Source organism: Mycteria americana, chromosome 10, assembly GCF_035582795.1.
Source record: "Mycteria americana isolate JAX WOST 10 ecotype Jacksonville Zoo and Gardens chromosome 10, USCA_MyAme_1.0, whole genome shotgun sequence".
In the NCBI taxonomy this organism is placed as follows: domain Eukaryota; kingdom Metazoa; phylum Chordata; class Aves; order Ciconiiformes; family Ciconiidae; genus Mycteria; species Mycteria americana.
Genome location: NC_134374.1, coordinates 15121442 through 15143188, shown reverse-complemented (window position 1 = coordinate 15143188; position 21747 = coordinate 15121442). Strand labels below are relative to the sequence as shown.

The window sequence follows — 21747 nt, the reverse complement described above, 5'->3', positions numbered from 1 at the left end:
ACAACCCTTTTACGATCTACGTCTGTGTTTGCCGATGGTTGAATCTGCCGTTCAGCTGGAGCCGGTGCTGATTCCCCCGTCGCCAAGAGCGGCGAGCCCACGGGGGGGGGGCTGCGCGGTCTATGCCCGCCCGTACCCCCTCATTCGTGCGCAGGCGCGGGGCGGCGCGCATGCGGCCTGGCCCCGTGCCCCGGAAGCACTGCGGCGGGGCGCGGGCGCTTTGAAGCGGGATGGAGCGGGCAGCGGTGCGTGGGGGGCCGCCACCCCCTTCCCCCCCCACACCACCCCGTCCCGGGGCCTGGCGGGCCGCTCACGCTCTCTTTCGTTTGCAGCTCCAGGAGGCACGGGACGGGGCCCCGCCGCAGCAGAGGCGCCCCCAGGCTCCCCGGGGCGGTGAGGGCCGTGGGGAGCGCCCCGCCGCCGCCGTCACCCCCACACACGGACAGTGCCGGGGGCGGGCGGGGAGCAGGGCCGGGGGACGTCCTGGCGGCGGGCCCTCAGTCTCGTGCGATGGCAGCTCTTACTGCGGTTTGGCTTCAGGCGGACACAGCCCAGGAAGAGTGGCCGCAGGGACCCAGGGCCGGCGGGGCGGCAGGTGAGTTGGCGCACGGTGGGGCAGCAGCCCCATCCCACGCGTCCTCGCGTCCTTCATTATTTTCATTGATCGTATCTAAATATGATTTTAGATTATGCCCTCAATTGTTTTATAATAATTGGTAGGTATTAGCATGTTTCAGAATTATAGTCTTTAAGGTTTGGGTAACTTTAATGTAATTAAAATAAACTGTCCTCATATTTTTAAGCTGTTGCATAATGTATTTTTCAAGTTGTTAATGCCCGTTTTTTGTCAGAGTATTATGGCTTGCCTCTACATTTCCATGAGAATTGCAGTCCAAGTGATAATGCATCCATTCTGCATCTTAAAAATAGCTTTATGAAAACTACTGCAGTTTGCTAAATATTCACGGCCACCATATTAAAGTGCACTTTATACAGAAGTGGCTTGTTTCTCATTGTTGCATGTTTTGAGGTTTCAGACTTAATAGAGCCCAGCGTTCTCTACCTGATCATATACCATGCGCAATATGAGAAACAAGCTTTCTGTCCCTTCTGACTTCTGATACCCAATTTGAACTTAAACCAATGTAATGTTCTAAGCCTGTGTCTCCAAATGGTTCAGTCTTTCAGGTTTTGACAGCGATTGATTACTATTTGAATATCGAAGATATGTAGTTGTTATAAATTTTAGTGTACAAGTTCTAATATTTCTATTTTAAATAATTTTAAATAGTTCAGCCTATTTGAGATATTCAGTGTTTTTTCAGTATATATTTGGTTCTTCGTGTTCACAGGTATTTCAGACCAGTAGAGATGTAGATCTACTTGCTGTTGACCTAATGTTCTTGATGCTATTCTGCATTTAATTTTTGCAGCCATGCCCTGTACTTCTCTTCCAGCAGTGATGATGAATTTGAAATGTGTAAGTAATAGTACATGTTAGTTTGTTTTCTGAAGGAGTATGAAAAGGACACATTTCTATCTAGTTATAGTGAATTAGTTTTTACGCATGATTTTCCTTCTTTGCTCCTGATGCAAAGTACATTTTCTCCTTGCAGTGCAGTGTTGGTACTTATATGCCACAGTGAGTGTTCTTGAATCTTGTGTCTCAATCTGGGATGCTTTTTGCCTTGCATTATTTTTCTTGTTGCCTCAGTTTTGTCTGTTCCCTGTCACTCGCTTCCTTCTTAGCCTATGGAGCATCTTTGAATAAACATTTTCTCTAAGCAGTTACTCTTTCAAACATGTCTAAACTACTCAGAATTCCCTCTTATGTGTCATGGGTTTTGCTGCATGAGTCTTAACCAGTTGGAGGGATGTTTTTAGCTTTTCATAGTGGCTCAAGGTCTTGGTAAGATGGAATTGAATACCAAGTTTTACATGATGGCTTCTGCTGTGCATAACTTCCTATCTTTGTTTAGCCTGTACATACAAAACCTGATATTTGTATTTTTCTTGCTGGTAATAGCCATTATGACTATTGTTTTGTGCTAGGGTAGCTGAGTACACACTGCTTTTTTTTCCTGTTGCAAGAGTTCTATTTAGCTTGTTCCTTAGATGGACTGATTATGGCTCTACCACATCTCAAGTAGGTTTCAGACTGGTAAGTAATTTAAAGGTTTGTATACCTTGCAGTATGTTCCTCATGTATTCAGCATTTGAACAGAGATGGTAGAAATGGTAAGGCAACAAATTGTATCTGTCTGTTTTGCCTTTTGCATCACTCTCGTGTTAGTCCAGCTGCTTTTAAAGCAGATTTCTCTTAACTTTAGAGTTCATGCTGTGCTCTAGCTCAATGCCGTGTGAATGATCTTAAACGTTGTCAAGCCTTATTACTTACACAGAATTTTAATTCACCTGGATGTATAGTTCCTGCACTACCTCTGGGCTTTTAAATCTGATAAATATTTCAATACTGTCCATTCATTAGGTTATTGTTAACTTTCCTGTAATTTTTTAAACTTAATATTTGATAGTCTGCTCTCTTTTGCTACTCTTTTTGTCTCCTCCGTCCAGGAGGCTGATGAGGCCAAAGTCATGTGTCAGCTCTGGCATGGAAGGTAGCTGAGAGTAACTAGTTGGGGCTTGGAGCGGAATATTTGCACAGATATTCTGTTGCCATGCTATCACTATAGTGACAGTTTTAGGAAAGAGTGAAATGAAAATATGTGCCAAGACACAAGAAACTAAAGAGTTGATTGAATATGTGTCAAGAGACAAGAAGCTAAAGAGTTGATTGATTAAGTAGCAAGTCGTATTTTTCTGTAAGCTTTTGGTTTCTTGTGACCAGCTATCAGCCTTATTAGTTTGGTGCTGCTTCATAGTCTAGGAACACTGTGGTTATGATTATCTAGGAAAGCTTCTGGCTGCTGGCCATTTGTGCTTCCGTGGGTCACCTTGATGTGGTGGCTTGGAAGGCAGCAGATGCTGTGTTTACTTCTTTTGTAATGAAGGTAGCCGTGAAGACTACTGGGTGCTAAAACTGAAAATAATTTATTGATCAAAATACTTTTTGAGCTTCAAGGTCTTGAATTCTCTGCCTCCTGCTCCTTGTGTTCTTCAGAGGGCAACACTCAGTCCCATCTTAGGTTTTTTAACTTATAGTGTGCTTTCAGGGTAGCATTTGGGTGTAGCTCAGCTGCTCTTCCTGGTACCAGAATCTACCAGTCAGCCATAAAAGCTTTATCAAGCAAACCTATCTTCTGGTTTTGGGTTTATGGTATAGTGCAAAAGTTTATAATCCCATTGAAGTCATGTATGCAGCTTCAGATTGTGAGAACAAACACTCTAACTGCTGTTTCAGCCCTGAAGAAGGGACAGTTGTTTCCCTTCTCCCCAGCCTGAATTATGCTTTAGTGAAATTTGTTGCCCTTCAGCTTTCCTGAATCTCTCATAATGATGAAGGTATGTGAAATTTTGATGGCGTTTCTGATAATCTCTCAAGAGTCACTACTGCAAGCATGTGCAGTACTGCTGCCTGAACCATGTTTTCATGTTTAGCAGTCACCACAATATACCTGGAGTGATTAAAACACTTTGAATTAAAGTAAAGTATTTTTAATTTAAAGTACTTTAAATTAAAAAGTATTGAATTGCAGTACTGCAGTGGGGTATTATTGTTACACTTTTGTTTGAACATTTTTTTGGAGTCACTTAGTGCAATAAGCATATGGACACCTCTTTGTAGTAGGAAAACTACTTCCTGCAGTCACTGAAATGCTTGGAGAAAATATTGATAAACCCATTCAGTTCCACCCCCAGTGATCCACATATATGAGGAGGCTATACTGGATACTGCAAGATATATAACAGCACTTCTTACCTGGTTTTGTGCTGGGCAAGGATTTAATAATGAAGGAAGTGCTAGATAGCTGCTGTCAGCTTTGAGGAATTGAGAGTTGGAATTATATGTAAAGGATTCATATGTTTATATTTTTTAAGACTTTAGACTGAATTTTTGCTAGTTGCAAACTTTTGTCTTAAATGCATAACAAAAGAAGCAGAACCTTTTTCTTAATTAATCTTTTGTTGTTTCAGTTTTAGCTAGAATGAAAACTCCCAAATCTGTTTCTAAAAAGGTGGATGCAAGGTGGGTGCTGTAAGTAATGACTTTTCAATGTTTATATATTCGTTTTCTGTATCACATCTACTATTCAGAATACAGAAGAATGATCAAAAGTTTTAGTGATTCATAGGCAGATACATGTATAGGAGTGAGTGCAGACAGCAGAACTGTTATGTGTTCGATCTGTATGCTCAGGACAAATGTAAAATGGGATGTTTGGGGGTGTACATACTGTATTGCCATTCCTATTAATGGACATAGTTGGTAACATTTGCTGTGAGCAACTGATAATGTTATATTGGGTGGCTTTTTTTTTGGTTTGCTTTTTTGGTAAGGGAGACTTACTCTTCTATTTTCCTGCTTATGCCTACCGTTTTTCACATTATTTGCTTGTTTTACAGTTTGAATGACTCAATTGATGACATGGGTGATTTCTTCTTGGACTTTAAAGTGAGAAAGAGCACAACAAAGAATGGCAAGTAATTGTCCAACAGCAAATACGAAGCAGGAATTTTAATGGGTGGAAAGATAGCGTTCATTGCTGAGCTCATAAATTTCTGAGAGCTTGTTAAACATAAGATCACGTTGTCTCTTCCTTGAGGGTAAACAGAGGAGAGGCTTTTCTGTTTCCTCTGGAGGTAACAGAGGAAAGCATGGTCATACTGTTCTGACAGGTGTACATTTTGAAGCATTGCTGTAGGTCTGCAGATACTGTGGACTATCTGCTAGTATTTGGGTCTGTGAAAAGGGTAGCAACTCATGGTTGATTAGACTGAGCTGCAAATATGTGATGATCACTGTGGAGAGAGGACTTAATATATGCAAAACAGTGTTCCTATAGCTGTACCAGCTCATTCTGTGGCCAAAGACACTGAGTAAAGAAGGAAGGTAACTGTTGTTAAGCTAGATACCTTTAATTTTATGCAGATGTTGGTAAACAGGCCAGTCTTGCCTTTGGGTGTTGCAGAGCCACAGATAGGGTCCTTTAATTTGGAGCTTCTTTAGCCAAAGTCCTATGTGTTAACACTGGCTACAAGATGCTGTGGCAAACCATGACTTGAGGGGTTTCAGTGCTTATCTGAACAGAGGATCCTTGTTTTCCCCCAGGGGATGGACAGTGCCTTGGTTTACTAACATTCAGAGCAGTGTCTGGTGCACTTCTCATTGATACGAGCAAACTGCACTTTCCTAGAAGGAGTGAACAGGGCTCTGGAATTCTTGAGACAGCCACTAGGCCAGTGATCAGGTAATAGAATTCTAGTAGATGAGGGATGATAATAGTGATCTCACGTGAACCTGGAGAAGCTCTGACCTCTTATCAAGAAGGGTGGGATCTCTTGCAGCTGGTGTGAATGTCAGCCCTGAAACATGTATGCCAGCTGCAGACTGTAAAAAGCTAACGGAATGGTTTCTGGAGGGGAAATGGGGGAAGCAAAGTGAACCAGAAGAATAATTAAAAAAAAAAAAAAAAGTCACCCATAGATCTGACATGACCCCTTGATCTTGGTAGGTCAAATCTGAGATGTCAGAAGCCTTGTTTGTTGGCAAGCATGCACTTTGTGCTGTAGGCTATGGTGTGATCAGCTAAGGCTGAGCATTTTTTTAAGTCACCCTTCACTTGATGGTTTTATAAAACTTTAATATGAAATGTTCAGCCTTACTCTTACATGCACATAGCTTTTGTTAGTGGGAATGAAGATTATGCCAGCGCTAGCTACCTATTCAGGATTGTTAGGCCTGATGGCTGATGTATACATACATGGGGTTTAAGCTACTTTTTTTTATACATCTTTCAGTGACTTTCCATTTAGTATGATGGTAAATGAGCAGGGTGTAATAAAGAAAATGCAAGGATACCTTTCTATTCTTTGTGTTTTCCTATCTTTCAAGGGATTTTTTTTGTGTTAAGACAAAGGCAGGTCTCCTAAATGAAATTATCAAAACTTTAAGCAGTTTCTTTTGAATTGCAGCACAGAAGGATCTTCAGGCCCCAAAGAAGTTGGTGACTTCTGGAAAGAAAAACACTTGCTTCCAAGAATTGCAGTATCCAGAGGCTTCAAGTGACACTGAAGATTCTGTCTTTGTAGAAAGTTCATGGCATAACTACCAAAGAGGGGGAGTGAAAGACTTGAAAGAGAGTCGGAAGTGCATAAAACTCTCACCTTCACAAAATCAGAAAGAGTCAATTTCCAGAGGCAGTCCAGACTTGCTTGTTAGAAGGAAAGAAAAAAGCTATGAAAAGAGTACAGAAAATAAAGTGCCAACTGTGGCACTACAACAAAGTACAGAGGTAGAATCAGATAGCTCAGATGATGAATTTGAATCATTAATAGAACGGATAAGGAAACAAAGTATACCCCAAAAACCAATCTTAAGCGCAAGTAAAACTGTCTACCAGCCCAGCACAATAGGTAAGCAATTGTTCTTAGCTAACTTGCAAGCTACCCATTGGCAGCAATGGTAGTGCTAATTGCCTAATTCTTTTCCTTTGTGTGGCGCATATGCCTTAGAAGTGCAACCCAGCATCTTGCAATTGAATTTGATGCAATCAGAAATTATTCCTCTGAGCATTCTGAAAAGTGATTCTAGTAGTCTTGAGGTATCAAGATTTGTTTTTCCACTATTGCTTGTTTTTGTAATTCCTATAATTGTAGGCATTTTTAGTTTTTAAAATTGTTCTGAAAACAAATCTAACTGGTGGTTTTGAATGATGTTAACTAATTTTTTTTTTAATGTATGATAGCAGTTAATGTGAAGCTGTCATTTTGGTAAGACTGAAATTTAGAGCAATTTAGATACTGTTAATTTAATATTTGGATTTATAATTTACTTTATTTAAAATACAGTATATAATGAGAATTTCCTAAATCAGTAGCTCCTTCTCTCCTTTGACTAACTGAAGTGAGCTCCAACTGAAAGATTGCAAAGGGGGAAGAGGACTATTGCTGAGTCAAAGCAGGTGAAAACAAGTATCTTTCTAGAAGAGTAAACACAGGGTGCCTTCCTTACTAACAAGGACTAGTTCAGGGCAAGGAGATGATGGAGGAGGATGGCTGACAGCATAGAAATATGCCCTGGGAAAGAGCAAATTTTTTTTTCTTTAATTGGAGTATGTCAATGTGGTCTAAACAACATGTTCCAGAAGTGAGCTGGCAGCTGCATTGGCTTCTCTCTATATGGTTGAATAGTGAAAGCAGACAAGTGCCCCAAATAGAGGAACAGTTACAGAAAAGCCAGCAGAGACATCTACTGAGACTGCAAACCTTGAGGCAGTCCTTGATTTCTGGTGTGAGGGTCGGTCATTTTAGCAATCTGTCCAGACGTGGACTGGGGAAGTAGGCAGCTATCTGATTAGAACTTGCCTGTGAAACAAATGACATGACAGAAGGTTAGAACAATTTTTTTGTTCAAATGGTCTCTGCATTACTGCTCCCAGTGTGCTGATGATGTATTTTTAAATTGGTGAAATGTCACAGAAATGGCTGAGTGAGGTCACAAATGCTTTTCCCTCCACTTCCTCCTAGCTGAATGTTTGAAAGTTTGGAGTTTGCCACTCCTTCACTGAATGGTAATTTTTGTAGTATATAGCAACAAATTACCTTTCCATCAGTTGTAAAAGCCTTGGCATTCAAGTATGCACAGTAAGAGTGTGTATGCTGAGGTGGAATATTTGACTTTTTTTTCACTGTTGTCTGTTATCTGGTTGCTGACATCTGTGCTCCCAATTCTTTGACAGTGTGTAATCCTGTGAGTCTTTCTGTTGAACTAGAAAACATCAAGCCACCCTGTGAAGGTGCCCAGCCCTTGAAAGGAGATATCGGCCTCAAAGGGGAGGGAGTCAACACACCAAGGCCAAACTCAATTTCACTTCAAGAAACACCTTCCAGGATAATGGCTTCTGCAAGAATTCATAGGAATGAGTTGGTCAGTTGCTCACAATCAGCAAAGACAGAGAAAAGGTAAGTGTTTCTTCATCTTTACTACGTTCTAGGACCATTATAGATGGACAAACAGATGCTAAGCATTTTGCCTAGGATGATGTTCCAATTTTTCTGGTACCCAGAAACTTCTGCTACCAATTCAGCCGTTGTTAATGGTTAAATAGCTGGAAATCAAAGCTTTCAGTCTCAGGTATGACAGGGAGAATATAAACTAATCTCCACTTAGAGGAATTGATGACAAATAAATCTGACAAGTGTCAAATCTTCTTTGTAAATGTTAGCTCTCTTGCTATTCCTTGTCTTGGCACAGCATACTTCTAACATGCCCTGGCCCTACAGATTATATCTATCTAGCTGCCTGCCTCTGAAAATATATCAGAACTGATTCTATTAATAATTTATGCCTTTTAACAAGCTTGTCTTGATATTTTTGACCTGTATCCTTATAACTTGCAGAATTCATGTTTCTTTTTCTATATGTGGATGCAGCTTAAGCTTTTCAGAAGAATGTCTTTAATTTCTAATAGCTGCCTTTATTCTGCCTTTTAGCCATGTGATGTTTTCTTCAGTCATTTTATAAATGTGTATACCAATACAAAACATTTAAATGATGTCTTCAAAGCTGATGCTTTGTCAGAACGCTGCAGTATTGGAGTTAGTCATCCTAGTGGAATATCTACTTCCCCTGAATTAATTCCCGAGGATTCCCAGAACATCTTTGGCTATGTTTCTGAAAATACACCTTTATCGTGGGTGATCATGTTAAGGCTGTTCATATATTGATCAAGTTTTGGTATAATTGTGGCTCGCTGTGTCACAAAGGATCTGAGCCACCCTCTTTTCCTACTTAGGAGTCCTCATAATCTAGTTTTGTGACTTAATGAAATAACTGCAGAACTACTGCAACAGCTCTGCCCCTCCATGCCTCTGAAGGGGGAAGATGACAGTATAAGAATGCGCGCCCCACTGGTCTCATGAGGGCAAGCTAGTGAAAAGAGTCAGGAGAGTCAGTGGCAGCATGCCAGAGATCTTTATTGGCTATAAAGTGGCCGTTATTTTTCAGTGTGATATCTCTGTACTTCAGTAAACTGCTTTATGGCTTTTCTTGCAGGCTCAGGGTGTGCTCAGTGCCTGGCTGTTTCTTGCAAGATCTCTCGAATCCGGCTTCCCACTATGTGAAGTATTTCAAGAAAAATAAAGAGGAGCTGGCACAGAAGCTCTACTGTCTGTATAATAGTACCATCTTTGAGCAGAAGGTTGGCTTCAAAACAAAAACTACAATTCTAAAATGCTGGTTAATATGTTGCTCCTCAATTTTTGATGTGATTGCTCTTTATCCTCTTCAGTTAGTAGAAGTTAAGCTTTATAGCAATGGCTTATGTTTGAATTAGTTCAAGCAATTTATTTGAAAGGGGTTTATCACCACTGTGATGCAGCAGTTTTCAGCTTGGCTTGCTTTCCCAGCTGTAATGGTGTACCATCCTTAAGTGAGCAGTCTGGATGGTGTCCAAGAGTCCTTGATGAGAGAAGCTGCTACATGAGGGGCCTTGGATCAGTTTCATCTTTGAAGAGGTGACTGATATTTATCTTCATGTACCAGCATGGTCATCAACTCAGCAGTCCAGGAATGTTTCTGTTTCTGCCTCTGTGGTAGTAGACACCAGCAAAGGCAGCTATGGCTTTCTGCTGCTGAAAGAAGCTCAAGGTTGCCTACCACCGTTGCTCATTCACTGAAGTAACATGTACTAGTGAACTGTGCAGCATTACCACAGCCCAATAGCTAGTCATAGCACAACTTTCTTGCCTGCAGCTGACAAAAGGCAAGTGGTGGGAGCATATGTTGGGGAGCAGGGAGCTGATGAATAAAAGCACTTCCCTTTGTTGTTAGGGCCTCTTGCCTTGTGCTTAGTCATGCTACATGCAGTCTTCATCATTCCTATTGCATGTTCATGTCTGCCATTCTGGAACAGATTAAAAAGCTGCTTATCCTTTGAATAACAGTTTTGGGTGAAGCTAAAGTTGTGTTTCAAATTGAAGGTTCAATTTCAGAGAACTGCTGTCTTGACCTTTACATCTTTTGGGATACTGGAGACCCTCCTCTGGTGAGAAACATCCTTGAAAGGAAGGACGCTGCCCTCAGTAATTCCAATAGAATTTTCTTCAGGAAGGAAAATGTTTCTGTGCAGCTGAGAAAATATTGTTGAGCTGACCAAGGACAGGGTGAGGTCATGATTTCACATAAAGCTGAGCTGAACAGGCTCACTATTGCTGAAAGCAAAATATCTTGCTCCCCAGTGCTTCAGCACTATACCTGTGCTGCCACTTACTACTGTTGGACCATTTACTTAAGCTCATTAACTAATTTAGGTGACATAAAACTGTTAGTAAAATAACAGAGCTAGCCAAGATAGATATGATGAGGGCTTATAAAATCAGGAGCAGCACAGAGGATAAGCAAGGGATGATTATTTACCCTCTTGCAGTCTGAAGGTGCATCAAATTAAAATGGCAAGTTGCAGGTTCAGAACAACCAAAGCAGATGGTACTTGACCTGTAAATTATTAAGCTGTGGAACTTCTGAACATAGGCTATTGTGGATGCTAACATGCATATGTATTCTTAAACATACACACACACTCTTTCCCCAAAACACCAGAAAACAACTTCAAGGGCTATTTAATGTGAAGGAACCACCTGTGGCTCAGTGAGGTGTTGTCTTGCAAATGACTAGCAGTTGGGAAGAGTACTTTTTTTTGAAGAGGAAATTCTGTTTTATGCCTGACCTGTCCTTGTATTTCCTCTTAAGCAGCATGTGTTAGCAGCTGTTGGAAGCAGAATAGAGGAACTAAGGGACTTTTTGTCTCATCCTGCATTGTGAAACTCCCAATGTTGGTTACAGAAAAACTGATGATGGGAATAAGAAGCCATGGAGGGTGGGTTTACATCTTGAGTGACAACAGTGTTAAGGGCACTAACAGAGACATCCTGTACTGGCTTTGCAGTAAATATAAGGGGAAGCCAGAGGACCAGAAGAAGATGAGAGGTAAGAGAGGGCAGATTACATGTACTGTTTTGTTTTTCAGCTACCAGAGAAAATGGTAATAATCTGGAATAAGAAAATGAGAAAAACAGCAGGATATTGTGTAACTGGGCAGACAGAAGGTCCTGAAGCAAAGCGTTATGCTCGCATAGAACTTTCTGAGAAAGTCTGTGACTCTGCAGGTAGGTAAAAGAAAAGATAAGTTGAGATAAAAACATGAATCTGAGGCCTAAGAGATCTAGAACTGGACCCTGCTTTGAAATTTCATATTACCTTGAATAAATAAATCCATTAATAGTAGTACGTGTCCTCACAACCCTTCTAAGAGGCTGGACAAATTTACAAAATGTGAGAACAGAGATGTATTCATGCTAACTGCAGTATTTTGTTTATATTTCTTATTGATTTGAAGACCTATAGGTTACTCTAATTCTATATGTACTATAATGGCAATCTAAAATCTGACTACTTCCATCATAGCTAGCCACCTTGTTGGTAGTATTTAAAGCTGGAATAGAGACAGGTCAGTGCCAAATTAAGTTATGTGGTGGGTACTGTAACTCATTTCTCCCTCATCCCCTCCCAATTTGGGGAAATGAATGTTGCAGTTACTGTAGGAGAACTAGTTCTGTAATTAATAGAATATATTGAAGTAAGCTTAATAAATTTGATGTGAGAGATAAAACAGAGTACCCTGGGAATCTGCTTTTGAGGGCTTAGGAGTCCACAAGTGCAGGTCAGTTTTGAAGAAGCACCTTTTAGAAGCACAGGAGCAGGCAATCCCATTGTGTCATAAGTCAAGCAAGCAGGGCAGAAGACCAGCTTGGCTGAACAGGGAACTCCTCGTGGAGCTCAAGAGGAAAAAGAAATTGTATAATCTCTGGAAGTGAGGTCAGGCTTTGCAGGAAGAGCACAGAGCTGTGGTTCATATATGCAGGGAGAAGACATGAAAGGTCAAAGCTCAATTAAAGTTGAAACTGGCCAGTGTTGTGTCAGATAACAAGAAGGGCTTTTTTAAAGTACGTTAATAGCAAGAGGAGGTCTAAAGAAAACATTAGACTGATGCTTGTTGAAGATGGTCATCTGACTAATAGGGATGAAGACAAAGTGGAGGCATTCAATGCTTTTTTTTTTTTGCTGCAGTTTTGAATAAAACTCACAGACCTTGGGCTGCCCAGTCCCCTGAGTCGGAGGACCACGAGTGTGGGAACAGTGACTTTCCATTTGTGGACACTGAAGTTGTCAGGGACCAGCTGTGTCAGCTGAATCTTCACAAGTCCGTGGGGCCTGATGGGATTCACCCCAGAGTACTGAAGGAGCTAGCAGATGTTATAGCAGGACACCTCTTGATCATCTGTCAAAGGTGTTGGGAGTCTAGGGAGGTCCCTGCTGACTGGAAGCTAGCCAATGTTATTTCAGTTTACAAGGATGGTGTGAGGGAAGACCCAGGAAACTACAGACCTGTTAGTCTAACCTCACATTCTGGAAAAATTATGGAGAAGATCATACTGGGTACTACTGACAGCTATTTAAAGAATAATGCAGTCATCAGGCACAGTCAGCATGGGTTCAAAAAGGGCAAGTCCTGTTTAACTAATTTGATATCTTTCTATGATAAGGTCACCCACCTAGTGGATGAAGGGAAGGCAGTGGATGTAGTTTTTCTGGATTTTAGTAAGGCTTTTGATACTGTCCCTTACAGCATCCTTCTGGACAAGTTGTCCAGCTGTGGGACGAGCAGGTTCATGGTGCGCTGGGTGAAGAACTGGCTGAAGGGCAGAGCTCAGAGGGTTGCAGTGAATGGGGCTGCATCTGGCTAGCGACCGGTCACTAGCGGTGTTCCTCAGGGTTCAATTCTAGGGCCAGTCCTGTTCAATATATTTATCAGCAATCTGGATGCAGGAGTTGAATGCACCATGAGCAAGTTTGCTGATGATACCAAACTGGGAGGTGCTGTTGACTCTCCTAGGGGACAAGATGCTTTGCAGAGGGATCTAGATAGATTGGACCATTGGGTAATGATTAATGGGATGAAACTTAACAAGTCCAAAATGCTGGATTCTGCACCTGGGATGGAGTAACGCCAGGCACAAGTATAAATTGGGAGAGGAGTGGCTGGAGAGCAGCTCTGCAGAAAGGGATCTAGGGGTGCTGGTCGGCAGCAGGCTCAATATGAGTCAGCAGTGTACCCTGGCAGCCAAGAGGGCAAACCACATCCTGGGGTGCATCAAACACAACATAACCAGCTGGTCAAAAGAGACGATTATCCTGCTGTATTCAGTGTTGGTGCAGCCTCAGCTTGAGTACTGTGTGCAGTTCTGGGCCCCACAATTTAAGGAGGTTGTGAAGGTCCTTAAACACATCCAGAGGAGAGCAACAAAGCTGGTGAAAGGGCTGGAAAGAACGTCTTATGAGGAGTAGCTAAGAACCTTGGGTTTGTCTAGTTTGGAGAAAAGGAGGCTGAGGGGTGACCCTACAAGCTCTCTACAGCTTCCTGAGGAGGGGAAGTGGAGAGGGAGGTGCTGATCTCTTCTCCCTGGTATCCAGTGGTAGGATATGTGGGAATTGTTCAAAGCTGCACCAGGGGAGGTTTAAACTGGGCATTAGGAAGCATTTCTTTACTGAGAGGGTGGTCAAACACTGGAACAGGCTTCCTAGAGATGTGGTTGATGCCTCAAGCCTGTCAGTATTAAGAGGCATTTGGACAATGCCCTTAATAACATGCTTTAACTTTTGGTCAGGCAGTTGGACTAGATGATCATTGTAGGTCCCTTCCAACTGAAATATTCTATTCTAACTGTGGAGAAAATTCAGTGCTCTGCTCTAGTTGTTTCTGGATGAAAAATTTCAACGTTACAAAAGCAATCAATGAATCTTGGTCTAAGTAAAGGTATTTCAGATCTCATTAAAAAAACCCAAACAACAACAACAAAAAACCCCCAAACAGATTAGGCATGCAGGGAAGTAACGAGGATGCAGAATTAGGGCTAATCACAAAACTGGAAATGCACTGAGTAAAGCCTTGTTTTGGGGCATTTTATCTTATCAAAACATTGGTAATTCCAGCCTCCAAAATAACTTGCATCTTAATAAAGAATGAGTGTCAAAGGTCTGAAGCAGTGACCAAGGATGAAAGTCTATACTTCCCCATATCTGACTGATCTTAATATCTTCTGTTTGCCTTACCCCAAGATCGTCTTCGAGACACGCTAGTTCATGAGGCTTGCCATGCAGCCACCTGGCTGATCAATGGTGTTCGTGATGGACATGGACAATTCTGGAGATTCTATGCCAATAAATCAGCTGTGATTCATCCGGAACTGCCAGTAGTAACACGATGCCACAGCTATGAGATTAATTACAAATTCATCTATGAGTGTGTTCTGTGCAAGGCTATGTGAGTAATATTTTGATCTTGCTTATGACTATGTATTAACTTTGTCTCTAAGTTGGCAGTCTCCTGTGTCTAGAAATCATGGGTCTCTTAAACTGTGAAGCAATTGGGATACTCTCTGAGTTGTCACTTCACATTTCCTGAGTCCACAGAACCTTACTACGTGATTCCATGTTTGTTTTAGTTCCAGTTCAGAGGTCAGGACAGGCAGAAATGTCTTCTGAGGACCATTGGTGATGATGGAAGGTCTTTGGGAAGCAGTAAGAGATCAGAATATGTGCCTCAGCTTTGAAGGACATGGTGGGGAAAGGTCACACCCCATGTGGTTGCTCTAACTTTTCAAACATTGCTCAAATTATGTAAATTTGGATTCACCTTCTACTGTAGTTAATATTGAGTGAACTTGTGAAAGTTTTAACCACTTACCTCTGATTTCATGATCAACGCTGATCCTATTATAGGCTTTCTGGTAGAAGGTGGTATTTCCAGTCTTAACTAAGTACTACATCAGGAGTAATACTTGTGGGTCTACACTGACAGATCAATGACTGGATCTGGCACATCCCTGTAGAATGCATGTAAGCAAAGTACTAGCATGTGTTGCAGAAATAAGGCATTCCGTGTTCTTTTGAAATCTATCCACACTTTACATTTTACAAAGTAATATCTTTGAATGTGCCATGACAACAATCTAGGTTTGATCTAAGGAAAAACAGTCCACAAGGGAAGTGCTAGACTTGGCATGATGGACTGAGTTACTTTTTATATGCTTATCCTTGTAAAGATACTGAGGACCATCTGATGCTGAAATAAGCCAGTTAGTAGTAACAAATTCAAAAGCGGAAGAAGTCCCCATAAAAACTGGGCACAAAATGTGTGACAGTAATTAGATATTAGAATAAAGTATTAGAGGAAGCTTTCTGGGTTTTGTATCTTGATGACTTTGAATTAGGACTAAACATTTCGACTAATCTTGCATCTTTGTTATGGCAGTGCTAAGTAAAATGTAGAGATCAACAATATAATGAATTCTATTGGTTTACAACTCTAAAAGCTATAGTCAATTTTCTAGTTGATCTTTTACCTAATGGACTCTTTCAGGTTGTGTATATATTAAAGGAAGAATAGATGTCTGTAGCCACACAGATGTGAACAGCGCTGTGATGTGAAGGATTGAAGCTAGGACACAGATCTACTGATAGATTGCAACATTGGCCATCAGACTTCTGTCTTGCTTACTGCATTTGTGAAATGAGAACTGTATATGTTGCTGAAATCAAGCAGAAGAAATAGTTGCTATAGTGATTTCACAGGTTTCTTACCTTTCATGGGTATAGAAGCTGTTGCCTTTTCTGGAAGATTGTACCTGACCACAGGTTTCTGTATGTAATGACCTCAGTCTCAGTGGGAGAGCATGAAGTTTTGTGAATTCAGTTCTGCGTAGCCCAGGAAAGTGGCTGACAATGGTGGGGTTTTTTTGTGGGTGGTTTTTTTTTTTTTTTTAATTTAAAAAAAAATTATTATTATTCCTCCCCAACTTTAGGGCCTAAATGCATGCTTAGAAAGCATGCATTTTTCTCAGGATCATATGTGCTACTTCCAGAAGCACTGGAAGGAAACTATTTCACATATGAAGGAATCTTCCTGAAGTGTTTAGTATGACTGTGCAATGTGTTAGTTGCTTAGATGCAACAGAGCATTGAGAAGATTTGATGGCGATGACTTTGAGAAGAAACTCCAAGGAGTAGTTGATACATGGGTTGTAGAGGTGTTTCAAAATGTTGTAGCACTTCATACTACTAGGCTGTGAGAGTAAAAGAGACAGAGGAAGGAACCAAGCTGAAAAAGCAGTGGAAAAAGTTCTAGGGTAGAGATAGAGAAATGTGTGATACAGATTTGGTTGTTCCACTGTGTGAAGTGTGTTGTCTGTTTCCTGTTCTAAAATGCTAGCTTAGAAATCTGACTTAAGTAACCTGGCAGAAGAGAAAGGAGCCCTTTCCCACAAGTACTGTCTACCGCGAGTGTGAAATCAAAGTACTTATTTTTCCATTTCAGGATTGGACGTCATTCCAAGTCTCTGGAAACAGAGCGCTTTGTGTGTGCATTCTGTGGGGGGCAGCTGGTCCTGAGTCAGCCCACTCGAAAGGATGGCACTCCTACTAGGACACATCTAACGCCCTTTGCAAAGTATGTGAAAGAAAACTATGGACTTACTAAAAGAGAACAGCATGGGCTGAGTCATGCAGAAGTCATGCGGAAACTCAGTGCTGATTTTGCTTTAAAAACTAAGCTTCAAGATTCCTTGTAATATCTCAATACACTTCCTTTCTTGATGCCACTTAAATTTTGTAAGTAGTAGTAAAGGAGTCTAACGTGAGTCTAAGAATGTGTTTTGGAGGATTCCAGATTATTAGAAGTATTTAATGCTAAAATATTAAAATCAAGAAGGCGTTTTCTAAAATGGGCAAAAGTGAGCAAGAAGTAATGTTAGAAAGTTATGTGTTTCATGTTAGAAAGTCCATGGTGATGCACAAGTGAGGGTACCCTTCTTAGACTTCAGGTAAACACCACCTGTGCCTGGGAGGATGCAGTTCTAGGGCCTTCATGGGACTGACTTGCTATGTTTGTCTGGAATTTTCTGAATGGTATTTACACATAGTGCTTCATAGCGTGTCTTCAGTGAGCAATAGATTTACTCTTTCATCTGGGTAGCTGATATGCTATAGACTCTGTATATGTGCTGAAGAACTGCTAGGCTTACATCTGTCTGGAATTGCCAGATGCAAGAAAAATCCAGGCCCACAAGCCAAAGTCCTCTGATTCTGTCTGGATGACTTGCAGGCAGGATGACTTGTCTGGATGAAAGGGGCAGACCTGAGGAACGCTTCAACATGGGTTCAGGCATTCTCCCAAGGAGAGTTTCTTGAGTGATCCTTGGCTGTTTTTGTTAAAAGTAAGTGGTAGGTAGATGATGCCTCAAATCTGTTAGAGAAAGCGTGAGTGTCTGCAAAGCCCTCTGGCCCTCAGTGAGATCAAAGCTCTTTCTGATTAAATTTTGATTGCAGTTGTGCCTCTGTTGCTGAGACTTCATAGAAGCTAAAATAGATGCAAAAGGTCAGGTTGGGGAAAGCAAATTCAAACACTTTCCACCATAGAATGAGAAGGTCTAGTCAGATGACTTAAGTCTTTCATGTAGAACATGACTGAATGTGTGTTACAGTGTTTGTGTCTGCTGTGAACAAATTTCTCAGGGGATTAGTAATTTTGAATAATCAATAAATGCCAATTTTATACCAACTGTGGCAATGAACCAGGCTTCTTTGTTTCAATTTAACCGTGGCTGTGTAGGTATAGTATGTGAAAACTTCTGATTTCTCTAGCTAGTTTTGAGTTTCATGTACAGCAGGTCACCCTGCTTGCTGTCGAGAATACTTCTCCCTGCTCCTCACCTCCTGCCCTGCCTTTATCAATCCCATTACTCTCCAACTGAAAAAGAAACATTAGCAGCATATGAAGGAGTTTGAGCTGCTTCAGAAATAGTTGGTACTGAAGCACAGCTCCTCTTGGCATCTTGATTGCCTGTGCTGAGCTGGATGTTCAAAGGGAGGGTCCTCTCTGTGCATCATGCAACTGATGCTACATTGAGTAAGTGGGTTACGTGCTTGGTAATGCAACGGGCTCAAATGGGAAACCCTGACTGCCCAGGAATCTTGGAAGTGATCATGGACTGGCCAGAGGGCTGAAACTTTGGAGTGTCGCCAGAGGAGGTGACCTGTGCTGAAGGGGCCTTGCTGTATAGTAAATTACCAGCAAATGAAAAGCAGTATGCCTTGTTGTATTGTGGGAAGGCATTGGAAGTGGAAAGCTGCTCTGTGGGGTCCTACGCAGCAAGCTGCTGAAACTGCTGAAGGAAAAGGTGAATCAAATCAGTTTGCAGAAGTGAAAGCCATCTAGCTGGCTTTACATATTGCTGAATGAGAAAAATCTCTATACTGACTCATGGATGGTGGCAAATGCTCTGTGGGGGTGGCTACAGCAATGGAAGTGGACCAACTAGCAGCGCAGAGGTAAACCCATTTGGGCTGCTGAATCATGGCAAGATATTGCTGCTCGGGTAGAGAACCTGGTGGTAAAAGTACCTGATGCGTAGATGCTCACATACCCAAGAGTCGTGCCACTGAAGAACGTCGAAGCAAAGAGCTGGTGAACCAGGCTACTAGAATTGAAGTGTCTCAAGTGGATCTGGACTGGGAACATAAGGGTGAGCTATTTATAGCTTGATGGGCTGATGACACATCAGCATGTCTAGGAAGGGATGCAACATACAAATGGGCTCATGATTGAGGGGTGGACTTGACCATTGATGCCATTGCATAGGTTATCCATGAATGTAAGACATGCACCATGATCAAACAAGCTAAGCAGCTAAAGCCTTTTTGGTATAGAGGATGATGGCTGAAATGTCAATAGGGGGAAGCCTGGCAGATTGATTATATCACGCTACCATGAACCTGACATGGCAAGCACCATGTACTTACAATGGTGGTAGTGACTACTGGATGGTTGGAAACACCCTGTGACCCATTCCACTGCTCAGAATACTATCTTGGGCCTTGAAAAGCAAGTTTTATGGTGACACAGCACCCCTGAAAGAATTGAATCAGATGTTTCCAAAACAACCTCAAACACCTGGGCTAAGGAGCATGACATTGGGTGTATCACATCCCCTATCATGCACCAACGTCTGGGCAAACTGAATGATACAACGGACTGTTAAAAACTACACTGAGAGCAATGGGTGCTGGAACATTCAAGCATTGGGATGCAAATTTAGCAGAAGTCACTTGGCTAGTTAATGCTAGGGGATCTGCCAGTTGACCTGACACTACCCAATCAAAACCCTTGCGGACTGTGGAAGGAGATAAGGTCCCTGTTGTACACCTAAGGAACTGGCTGGGAAAAACTGTCTGGGTTACTCCTTCCTTGGGAAAGTGCAAACCTATTTGTGGGATTGTTTTTGCTCAAGGACCTGGGTTCACTTGGTGGGTAATGCAGAAAGATGGGGAAGTCCGCTGTGTACCTCAAGGGGATTTAATCCTGGGTGAAAATAACCTGTGATTTGAGTTGTATGATGGCAATGTTACATGATGCTCTATCTCACCACTGCTGTGGCTGTCATATGTTAAAGGTAGTGTAGCAGGAACCCGTTGCTGCTAGCCGGACTAGGGGCAAGGGGAGGAGTTCATTGCAATGTTAAACCCTATAACCTGGCCCAAAGGGACCAGGAGTGGAGATTGTAATGGAAATACCTTTAAACTGTTGTAACCCCGGATTTGCATTGCATGTTATAGGAAGTACTACAGCAGAAACCACCTGAACCAATGAAGGACGAACCTCACAAGGAGCAGCATAAATGCAGCAGTGACCCAACTTGAGCTGGTTTTGGTGCTGCCTGGTGACTCCATGCCACACACCACCTCTCCTGTCCTGAGTGAACACCATCACAGATAGAGCCCAAACTCATAGACTAAATGAACTCAATTAATATTTTGTGGACATTCATGGATGTTTTACAGACAGGGGGGTGGTCAACAGACTAAGGGAATGATATCTGTGCGTGTATATATATACCAAAGTATGGGAAGGGGAGTGGTGGTGGCGAATGAGGATGTATTGTGATAGTGTGGGACCTAAGCATAACGTAAATGGTATAAGGGTTGGGGAATGTACTGGTTTTGTCTGGGATACAGTTAAATTTCCTGATAGTAGCTTGTATGGGGCCATGTTTTGGATTTGTGCTAAAAATAGTGTTGATAACACACTGATGTTTTAGTTACTGATGAACAGTGCTTACATAGCATCAAGGCCTTTTCTGCTCCTCACACCACCCTATCATCAAGTAGGTTGGAGGAACACAAGAAGTTGGGAAGTGTCCTGGTTTCAGCTGGGATAGGGTTAATTTTCTTCCTAGCAGCTGGTATAGTGCTGTGTTTTGGATTTAGAGTGAGAAAAATGTTGCTAACACACTGACGTTTTAGTTGTTGCTAAGTAATCTTTACACTAGTCAAAGACCTTTCAGCTCCCCATGCTCTGCTGGGTGTGCAAGAAGCTGGGAGGGGGCACAGGTGAGATAGTTGATCCAAACTGACCAAAGGGCTATTCCATACCATATGTCATGCTCAGTATATAAACTGGCCAGGGAGATTTGGCCAGCGGGAAGCAGTTGCTGCTCAGGGACTGGCTGGGTGTCAGTCAGTGGGTGGTGAGCGGTTGTATCACCTGTTTTTTTGTTTTTCCCTCAGTTTTGTTCCTCCCTCTCTCCCTCTCGTTATTTTCGTTTTCCTTTATTATTATTATTATTATTATTATTATTATTAAATTATTAAACTGTTCTTATCTCAGGCCACAAGTTTTCTTGTGCTTTTGAGATTCTCTCTCCCATCCCACCGGGAGCGGGGAGGGTGAGCAAGCGGCTGCGTGGTGCTTAGTTGCTGACTGGGGTTAAACCATGCCAGTCCTTTTTGGAGCCCAACGTAGGACACGAAGGGCTGAGATGATAACAGATCTGACCAGAGTGGGTTAAAACAAATTTGTTATAAGCATTTATTATATTAGTTTAGTAGTCGCTGGTCACAATCTTGATTTACTGGTTCTCAGAGTTGTGTTATGTAACACCTTACTTGCTGTATATACTGTTTATCAGTGTTTGTGTGCTGCTTATCACTTCTGGGAGATGGGTTAAGGCTATCACTTTGCTGTATTGTGTGACACTGGCTTATGCTATGATAAAATTGTTGTTCATGAAGTGGATCTTATCTTTGTACTCAGCATTGCTGTTACCTCTGTGTTTTGGGAGCCATCTATCATGAATTATTGATAATTACACTTTTTACCTTTTCTTGGAGAGCCAGCTTATGGGGGAGAGACCTTCCTCGATCTTCCCCTTCCTCTCTAGGCTAACTACAATAGCTTTTGAGAATTTTGAATATCCTTGGGATGTTCAAACCATCATGTTCCTATTGCTATGTCCCCTGAATGTGTGTCAGATCTTGTTTAAGGTTAAGCAACTATTTAAGAATACCATCCAGAGATCTGCCCAGAGGCTGGATAGTTATGAGTGGCAGGGCGTATGGGATAGTATGGGCAAGTACCTAGGACTCTTAGGGTGGGGACCTCCAATGTTTTGGAACTTCACCCCTGAACAAATGCAGAATCCTGAAAAACTAGTAAAATATTTGGAAAAAGTATG

General features: G+C 41.8%; 1 protein-coding gene across 8 annotated transcripts; it reads left to right on the top strand.

The window, feature by feature from the left end:
• The first annotated feature begins 171 nt into the window (after positions 1–171).
• Positions 172–20560, top strand: GCNA (germ cell nuclear acidic peptidase). Of its 8 annotated transcripts, none has more exons than XR_012777384.1 (12): positions 172–245; positions 333–595; positions 1434–1480; positions 4096–4156; positions 4525–4598; positions 6094–6534; positions 7893–8082; positions 9176–9320; positions 11148–11286; positions 14297–14501; positions 14683–14808; positions 15600–15964. XR_012777384.1 is itself a non-coding variant. In XM_075513560.1 (12 exons), the coding sequence occupies exons 1-11, from the start codon at positions 231–233 to the stop codon at positions 15924–15926; spliced, it is 1671 nt and encodes a 556-aa protein (XP_075369675.1). In that variant the 5' UTR covers positions 172–230; the 3' UTR covers positions 15927–15964; positions 16554–16686. The 8 variants fall into 8 exon arrangements, 7 of the variants coding, with proteins under 7 accessions (XP_075369675.1, XP_075369676.1, XP_075369674.1 ...); XM_075513560.1 differs by lacking the exon at positions 14683–14808 and adding an exon at positions 16554–16686 and having other exon boundaries at positions 15836–15964; XM_075513559.1 differs by lacking the exons at positions 14683–14808; positions 15600–15964 and adding exons at positions 16554–16685; positions 19850–20560 and having other exon boundaries at positions 173–245.
• The last annotated feature ends 1187 nt before the right edge of the window (positions 20561–21747 follow it).

Excerpts from the sequence above, each read along its gene's own strand:
- GCNA (XM_075513557.1), top strand. Across the intron at positions 1,481-4,095 it reads TGATGATGAATTTGAAATGT|TTTTAGCTAGAATGAAAACT; the intron begins GTAAGTAATAGT and ends TTGTTGTTTCAG. Across the intron at positions 9,321-11,147 it reads GTACCATCTTTGAGCAGAAG|CTACCAGAGAAAATGGTAAT; the intron begins GTTGGCTTCAAA and ends TTTGTTTTTCAG.